At 44.2% G+C, this 9,209-nt stretch overlaps 1 protein-coding gene across 1 annotated transcript in view; it reads left to right on the forward strand.

The window, feature by feature from the left end:
- ZNF217 (zinc finger protein 217) overlaps positions 1–9,197 on the forward strand; it is a 17,966-nt gene extending 8,769 nt beyond the window's left edge. The window contains exons 4-8 of the mRNA XM_006773647.2: positions 3,699–3,815; positions 4,932–5,536; positions 5,604–6,219; positions 7,608–7,739; positions 9,102–9,197. Coding sequence (XP_006773710.1) covers positions 3,699–3,815; positions 4,932–5,536; positions 5,604–6,219; positions 7,608–7,717 — 1,448 coding nt within the window. The 3' untranslated portion in view covers positions 7,718–7,739; positions 9,102–9,197. The remainder of the gene's footprint in view (positions 1–3,698; positions 3,816–4,931; positions 5,537–5,603; positions 6,220–7,607; positions 7,740–9,101) is intronic.
- Positions 9,198–9,209: the final 12 nt, after the last annotated feature.

A 9,209-nucleotide genomic window follows, 5' to 3' on the forward strand; every position in this document is an offset into this window, starting at 1 on the left:
AAAAATACGACCCTTATGCAGTAAACTTCCCTATCTGTCAAGGCCTAGCTCTCATGTTTATTGCAAATGGATTTCCAGTGGTGACAAGGCACTAGGAATGATGGGTAACCAGAGTGAGAATAATGCACACCACTTGGTGTGCCTGGTATCCCGTCCTTTGTGTCTGCGGGTAGTGTTCATTAAGTTACCTCAGAAATAAATGTGTCTGTAAAATACAGGGCATGTGAACACACCAAAGGGGTTCTCAAGCAATCTCATTTGTTCTGCCAAGTTTCTACTGTGCTAATGACATTTAATATGGGAACCGGAAGCTGCTATTGAAGGCTGGTTAACAGGTTGCTGGAGTCCCAGTGGACGCTAGCCAGGGCAGAGGACTCCATCTGTGGGGAGCCTTGTCCACCCTCTCCTCTCCCAGAGCTTCTCATCCATTTGACCATATTTTGCCTGTATAAAGAATTCTGCTGCTGGAAAGCAGTTATAAAACCCAACAAGTGGATGATGAGAACATGAGTTAGTTTTAGAGAAATGTTATCATTTAGGAAAGTGTTTTCAGTTAAAACAAATGTTGCCTTTTGTTGTAACTTGACTGGATGTCTGTAAGAGGTCTGCGCCTGAGACCCAAGATGAGGTTGACCAGATAATACATGGGACTTGCCATCCTCTTTTAAGCTTGTGCCTGGTTCTTTTTCTGATCACGTGGTGGATGTGAGAACCGTGGTTTTCATGTCAGATATTTAGACTGTTTTGAGTTTCCTGGGATGCAGGAAACCTAGCACTTAGAGAACTACCATCTTCAGTGTTTGGAAGTCTAGAAAATACATTATGGTGTCTTAGTGACATCATAAAAAACTTTAAACCCAGCCCTCTAGTCTTCTAGGTGGTATCTATCAGAGTTGGTTCTGTTCAGGGCCATTTGATCATTGGGAAATAATGAGGCTCTAGAGATGCCCCAAAGCTCTGAGAGGAATGAAATGGCCTGTCCATGTTCTGCCAGCAGGTGGTGTGGGCAGAAGAACCTGGTGGAATGTCAGTCAGTGTGGCTAAGTGGTTGAGCATGAACCAGGAGGTCACAGTTCAATTCCCGATCAGGGCATGGGTTGTGGGCTCGATCCTCAGTAGAGGGCGTGTAGTAAGCAGCCAATCAATGATTCTCTCTCAATTGATGTTTCTACCTATCTCTCCCTCTCCTTCCTTTCTCTGAAATCAATAAAAACATATTTTAAAATTTTTAATTAAAAAAAAAAGAACCTGGTGGAAAACTTGGGCTTGGTCATCGGGCAAATAGAATACCCATTATAGCTGGGAACGCCAAGACCCGGGTTTAGTCTGGTTCTGCCACTGCATTGTTTTGTGGCCGATTATGTGTTGCTTAACCTTTCTTTGCCCTGATTTCCCTGTTTGCGAAATTGGTTCATCGAAATTTTCCTCGTCTTTCACCTCTCAAGGATGATTTCCACAGCTTGCCTATAAAAAGTTCAGTCCTTAAAGGACAGCACTGTAAGATCAAAGGTGATGCTAAAAAGAGCAGGAACCAGGTAGATGTGGATATTTCATGTCCTTTCTGTTAGAACAAAGGCATTGCCTAACATTTTGGATCTGATGCAACATACCATAAATCCTGACACATAGTTGGAAGTAGGAAATTGTGATTAAGGTACCAACCCAGCAACAGACTCAGCTAGTTGAGTGTGATTGTAAGGAGAGCTAGGTGTTCTATATGCGGGGAATTGTTTTTCCTAGATTTATGAGACTGGGGCAAAAGTAGGTTTGCAGTTGTGAGTTGTGACAGACTTTATTCTTGTATTTATTAATTACTGTATTTTCCATTTGAACAACTGTAAACCTACTTTTGCCCTACCCTGTATTCTGATGATGCCTTCTGGTCTAGATTGAGTTTACTATAATTTATTATCAACCTGGCTTTCTTTAGATTTATTTTTTTGTTGTTTTAATATGAGAAGAACGGACAAGAGAGAGAGGGAAACATCAATGATGAGAGAGAATAATTGATCAGCTGTCTCCTGTACGCCCCACATGGGGGATTGAACCCACAACCTGGGCATGTGCCCTGACCGGGAATAGAACTGTGACCTCCTGGTTCACAGGTCGACATTCAACTAGTAAGCCACACTGGCTGGGCATAGATTTACTTTTAAGAAGATCCAAAAGCGAAGTAAATAATTCATTACAAGTTTTTTTCCAGCTTTTAGAAGTGGGTTTAATAATAGTTCCTGTGATTACTTTTTGAAGTCCTTGTGGTACCTTTTTTTAGATCCAGGGTTGTCTCTGCCATGTTAGCACATGTAAAGGTGTTCAGAGGTTAAGCGGTGGACACATTTTCCTCAGGGGAACTTAGGGTGACGGAGTGTATGGTCCTATCTTTATTGTACCTGGAGGCTGACTGAGGGTTGGCTTGTAAGCTGCTTTTTAAAATCAGTGAGCTATAAATAATCGAGAATGTGAAATGTGAAAGGAGCAGGGGAGAGAGAAGCCTTTTAGCTGGAAATAAGTTTTTCAAGGCAAAATGACCAGTTTAGTTATGCTAAATTTTAATAGTTGTCCCACTCATCATATTGTAATGTTCATAAGATGAGCTCTACAATAAGAGGACATTGAGCTAAAACTTAACCACTCATTTCTGGGGGAGCGGGTATTTTTACTGCAGCACATTTAATTGTCTTTTGGAGGGCTGGCTTGATATTTAACGATCCTTTAATTATGTGTCCCCAGTTGACCTTTGCTCTGTTGCCTGTAAGATACACTGTCCTGATCATCCTGTCCAGATTGAAGTGTAAAGTTTAACGCATTGTAATTGAGGACAGGTTTGATTTGTCAGCTAGATTGTGGCCATGTGTGTGCTGTGGACAATACAGTCTGCTTTCCAGAACGTTGCTAAGTGTTGACAAACTTTCCTAGGTGGTTTGCTGGTGCCAAACCTTTTAGTTTCTGTGAAGATTAAGTTGTGATTGCTACCCTCTAGTGGTAACTTGCCCAATCTTAAGATAAAAGTCTATTTTCCCTGGTGGTTGGGAAAATTGGTGATTTATATTGGCTCAGTTTTCTAAATTAGACTTGCTCTGAAGAAGCTGTTTGTTCCAGCCGTTTGTGTAGGTCCGGCTCCAGCTGGCCTGATCCTGCTCGCTCTGCCACGTGGAGAGTGCTGCCTGCGCATCTGGCTGTCAATGATCTTTCCCTGATTAGCAAATGGAAAACTCAGTCTTTTTTTAAAAATATATTTTTATTGATTTCAGAGAAGAAGGGAGAGGGAGAGAGAGAGAAACATCAGTGATGAGAGAGAATCATTGATCGGCTGCTTCCTGCACGCCTCACACTGGGGATTGAGCTTGCAACCTGGGCATGTGCCCCAACCAGAAATTGAACTGTGACCTCCTGGTTCCTAGATTGATGCTCAATCACTGAGTCACGTCAGCTGGGCAGAAAACTCAGTCTTTAACAGCAAACTGCTGCAGTCCAAAAACCTACCCTAAACAAACAAAAAAACTAAACACGTGCTTGATATAAAACCGCAGACAGCCTCAAAACATTTGGTGTGTTTTTAGCCTTTTTGGTTTACCCAACACTAATATAAAAGTTATTGTATGCTTTTTGAAAAATGTTTCTGTCAAGACAATTTCAGTCAACTCGCCTTATTGATGTACTTGAGCTGTCTTTTTACATATTTTTGTTTCTGCTTTCAGATAAAAATGATGATGGAGGCAAAATAAAGCATCTGACATCCTCAAGAGAATGTAGTTACTGTGGAAAGTTTTTCCGTTCAAATTATTACCTCAATATTCATCTCAGAACGCATACAGGTAAGGAACTTTTTAGATTTTCTTAAAGGATGTATTAATCAAAAGAATTATAATGTGCTTTGTGTCTGATTTTTGTTGCTGTTCAGATAGTCTGGTAGGTCCTTGGACTAGTTTAAGAATTAACATGTAGCATGCAAGTTGCAGCTGTCATGTTAATACTTTCAGTATCATTGTAACTTGAACTGTAGTTCCTATTTTGAAATTAGTTTCCTGTTTAGTTTCTGATTACTGTATTCTCTCATTTTCAAACCTCTTTCATGTGTTTTTAAAAAATTTTATTTATTGCTTGCTTTTAGAGAAACATTGATTTGTTACTTCACGTATTTATGCATTCTTTTACTTTTAAATTGAACTTGTTGGGGTGACATTGGTTAATAAAATTATAGGTTTCAGGTATACAATTCTACAACACATCATCTGTATATTGTATATATATTTAACATCCCAAGTCAAGTCTCCTTCCATCACCACTATTCCCCCTTTACCTTCTACCTCCCCATTCCCTTCCCTCTGGCAATCATCTTCCTATTGACATTGGTTGATTCTTGTATGTGCCCTTTCTGGGGATCGAAACTTGAAACGTTGGCAAAGTTATCAGGGCAGTGCTCTAACCAATGAGCTACCCAGCCAGGGCCTTTAATGTATTTTAAGGTCACAGCTTTTTTCTGTTTTTATAGTGTAGAATGAAACGGGAATATATTTTACAGTTTTTTCTTTAGATTATAGAAGCAGTTGTAACAGTGGGTAGGAAGCTGCATGCACTTGAATTTCATCTCTTCCTCTCACTAGCTATGCAACTTTGGTCAAATGATTGACCTGTTCTGAGCCCCTGTTTTCTGAGCTGTAGAGATGGGATAATAATATTCACTTCCATAGGGCTATTATGAAGGTTAGAGGAGTATAAAATGTTGCTATTTTATTTAAAAAATTAAGACGTATTCACATGTTCAAATACTCAGTATAGTAAGTGTGATAAAGAAACACCTCATGAGGACCCCTGGCTATGAAGATTAGTAGATGGAGAGGGAAAAGGAAAGAGCCCTGTATTCTGTGTGATAAAGATCTCTTTTGATTTTTTCATAAACTTCTGTAATATGGTAGTGTTTCTTGTTTTAGGTGAAAAACCGTACAAATGTGAATTTTGTGACTATGCTGCAGCCCAGAAGACCTCTCTACGGTATCACTTGGAGAGACACCACAAAGATAAGCAGGTCGATGTGGCCGCTGAGGTCAAGAGCAAAGGGAAAAACCAGGAAACGGAAGATGTACTACTCATCGCCGACAGTGCGCAAACCAGCAATTTGAAAAGATTTTTCGATGGTGCCAAAGATGTGAAAGGCAGCCCACCTGCCAAGCAACCTAAGGGGATGGCCCCTGCCTTTCAGAATGTTCTGGGCAGCGCTGTCCTCTTGCCAGTACACAAAGATACTCAGGATTTCAATAAAAATGCAACTGAAGGTAGTGCTGATCAGCTAGGCAGACACCCAGCCCCTGCTTATTTGGACGTGTTAAAGAAGAGACCAGTGCCCGAAGCTCATGCTATCAACCTCGCTCACAGAGCAGAAGTGGCTGCTCCGCCTCATCCTCACCCAGACGCCACTGCCGCCCACAAGGCCGAGGTTGGCCTCAAAGAGAAGGCAGAGGTGGCAGCAGACAGCAGAGTGAAGCCCAGCATGGACTGTCAACACTCACATTGCCACTTCATTTACAAGGCTGGGCTGGTCTGCACAGAAATCCACTTTAATAATCTTCGAGGACTTGGGCTCCACAATACCATCACTTGGAGAGACTGACTCTAGCACTTTAGCCCCCAGTAACCTGAAGTCGCACAGGCCACAGCCCAGCATTGGGGTGCAGGGGGCTTCAGCCGCCAGGCAGCAGCCCTCGGAGATGTTTTCTAAAAGCGGAGTTTCTCCTGCCCCGGAGAAGACCAAAAGGCCAGAGACGAAGTTCAAAGCCCCGGTGGTCTCCGTGTCCCAGCCCTCGAGCAGCAGCACCATCAATGGCTCCGCCGACTTCTCGGCCAAGCACAACGGCCTGTGGGCGCCCGCGGGAAGAGACTACTTCTGTGGCCGCAGCGCAGGTGTTGCCAGCCCGGAGCTCGGAGAGCCGCTTCCCAAGCGGCCAAAAGCCGGGCCCGTGGTCCTGGACGCGGAGCAGCCTGGGCCCCACTACCGAAGGGTCCTTGACCTGCCCAAGTACACGGTGGGCCGTGGAACCGCAAGGCTGCTGCCCCAGGAGTACGCGTTCCCGCCGCCGAAGGTGCTGCCCTCCAAGCCGAGGTTCCTGGCGTCGGGCGAGATCGACTCCGCCAATGTGCTGACCTTACACTCGCCCTACAGCGGGCCCGCGTCACTCTACACGTGCAACCCTGCGAGCTCTGCTGCTGGCGTGGCGCTGGAAGGTACTGCCCAGTCAGGTTCAGCTGTGCATTCTTGTGGGGGTTCCTCCCGGGGACAGAGTGCGGGGGGAGGTGTCCGACAGTGGGGTGTTCCTAAGTTTGGCAATGGTTTGTGGTCCCCAAAGCTCAGCCCTCCAGGGTATGGTCTTATTCCTGAGTATTGACTTTCTCTTGCTGATTTAATCTTTCTACCTTGTGGGGGTGATAATCAGAAAGGCTGTTGAGGAACCCTGACCTGACCCTCTCCTGCTCTGAAATCTCAGGTGCCATTTAGCCCTGGTCACCTCCCCCCATCAGGTCTTTTCCTCCCACAGATGTGGTGTGCCCCCAGCACTCAGGCCCAGCCTACCCTGGGGTTTGAGACTTGGGGAACTTCTGCCCACATCTTACCACCACTCCTAGGCTGGCAGCTCCTTTAGAGTGGAGCACGCATCTTGGAGAACTTAAATTGCCTGCAGCGCTCACGTGCCCCAACAAGGGAGGCCAGGGGTAGGGAGTAAATGCTACCTGACGACCTTGACCTGTCAGGAGCAGACCCTGTGCGAACTGCTCTTAAACAATCTTTTGAGCAGTTTTGATGTCAGGACTAATAGAATTATACTGCCTACTTAGTCCTTGGGAAATACTAAGAGAATTTCAAAAGTGCCAGTACTTCCCCATATATATCAGTTGTTAGCTTGTAGATAACTCGTGCTCTCCCCATGGGAGTGTGTTCAAAGCCTCGGCTTCCTTTTAGCAGTGCTTCGCAGGGGTGTCTGCCTGTGAAAGGGTAGATGAGAGTGTCCTGGGCCTGTCCCGCTAACCCTCCTGCAGAATGTAAGCTCAGTGCTTACTAATGTCAGATTATGGATTGTGTATGGTGACAGTACCCATCAGGGGTAGCGTGATGTGAATTGATCGCTAATTAAAAAACAATTGCTTCCCACACTCCAATGATTTTAAAAGTTGCGATGAAATATTAATTTCTGTTGCCTTTTGATTAAATGCGCCCATTTCCCCCCCTTGCACTTAAAGCGGACATGAGTCAAAACTTTGTCTTTACTTGATGAGAAGATACATGTTGCAAGTATAGTCCTTTTTTAAATGAGTGGTTTTCTCTTCCACAGTTCTGGTTCTTGATGGATTTAGCTTTAAAGTATCTTATGCTGCCTTTTTTCTTCTGTTTTTTTAGTTCTTTCTACAACAGCCAGGACTTTGAGGATTTAGCTTTAGTGACCTAAGGTCCTGTGGTAACACATGTCCTCCTGGCTCTTGAAGACGAAGCGGACTGGTGGGCTCCGATCACATTATCAGTTAGGAATTTAGAAAATTGACCTCTGACAGCCCACCCACAGCTTACCTAATGGCTTAAACTGAATTCTAAATGCCCTTTTACACTTTTTTTCAAACAGGAAAAAGGCCTGTGTCTTATCAACACTTATCTAGCAGCATGCTTCAAAAGAGAAACTATGAGAATTTTATTGGGAATGCACATTATCGGCCAAATGACAAGAAAACTTGATTTCCTATTTTGGGGAAGAAAGGTGAGCGTATACATAATGTATTGATTTTGTTTAATTGAAAATAAGCCATCTAACTTTGCCAGTAAAATAGAAAGTAAAATTGCTTTTCATTTTCATTTAAATTTTTTTTTAGGTGTTTTATTAAAACTTAGAGTGCTCAGGAGAGAAACAGTAAGATAGCAACTGAAAGTTAGTAAGCAGTTACTTTGTGGTAGGTAGGCATTGAATGTTTTATAAACATGGTTTTATTTCATCCTTCTTCCAGCAGGTGGCGGTAGGTCAGGCATCAGCAGACTGTGTTCCCTGCTTGTTTTTGTCAGTACAGTTTATTGGCACCAGGCCATGATATTGTCTGTGGCTGCAGAGTTGGGTAGTTGTGAGTGGAACAGATTATTACTGACAGATTACTTGCACTGTGCACTACAGCCCATCAGTAACAGTACAGGCTGACTGTCCTGTCTGTCCAGCACTGGCCTTTTTCTGCATCCTCCAGACTTTTAGATAGAGGAAGGGGGAGAAAAGGAGGGAGGAGGGAAGATAGAGAGGAGGAGAGGGAGAAACATTGATGTGAGAAAGAAACATCAATCGGTTACCTCCAGTATGCACCCCAACCAACTGGGACTGATCCTGCAGTCGGGGCATGTGTCCTGATAGGGAATCAAACTGGTATCCTTTCGGCACATGGGGAGGATGTTCAACCAACCGAGCCACAGTGGCCAAGGCCCTGCACCCTCTTGTCAAACAACCTTTCTGATACTTCAGGACCAGCTCACATACCATTTCTGCAGATGTTTGCAGAGAGCCAGGCTGCTTCCCCAGGTGTGTTGCCTCTGCCAGTGTGGTTCATGCCCTTTTCCGCCCATCTCACCTAGATGTCTGATTCCCACCACTAGCTGAGCTCCAGAGGAGAGTCCTTTGTCCAGTGCCTAGCCCATAGCCGGGACTGTCATTGATAACTAGGTAGATGTTGAACAGATAATGTTACAAACTTTTTATGTACCTTCTTGTGGACGGAGGTTACTCTGAGTCACTTGTTTTGTTAATGACTCCTGGTCTGTCCATACATTTTCCTCTCAAACGGTAGAAACTTGCAGAGTTTGTTGGAGTGGCAACTGGCTTTGCAGACTGAATTCACTGATGTGAATTCTGAGTCTTGGTTCATTCCTCTCCGCCGAATCAGTGAAATAAATACCAATGACCATGGAAGTTGTGTGGCTTTATCTGTCTATTTGTCTGTCTCCTACTACTTCCACTGCAGAGTTCAAGCTCCAGCGCACACGCAGGGCTTGAGCTCTGGTGGTTCTGTTGGTTTGGTGCACTTAGGGTTGTTTAAACCCGCCTCCATTTTATCGCAGTCACTCTTTACACCTTTGTTTCCCTTAGGTCTTGATGGATGTGTGCTCCATGAAGTTGAGTCAGTTCATCCTTCGAGAAAGTGAGCGGTGAAAGCTACTGAAATAAGCTGTGACTGTACTGTACATACACCACAGA

This window comes from Myotis davidii, unplaced genomic scaffold (genome assembly GCF_000327345.1).
Source record: "Myotis davidii unplaced genomic scaffold, ASM32734v1 scaffold27, whole genome shotgun sequence".
Classification (NCBI taxonomy): Eukaryota; Metazoa; Chordata; class Mammalia; order Chiroptera; family Vespertilionidae; genus Myotis; species Myotis davidii.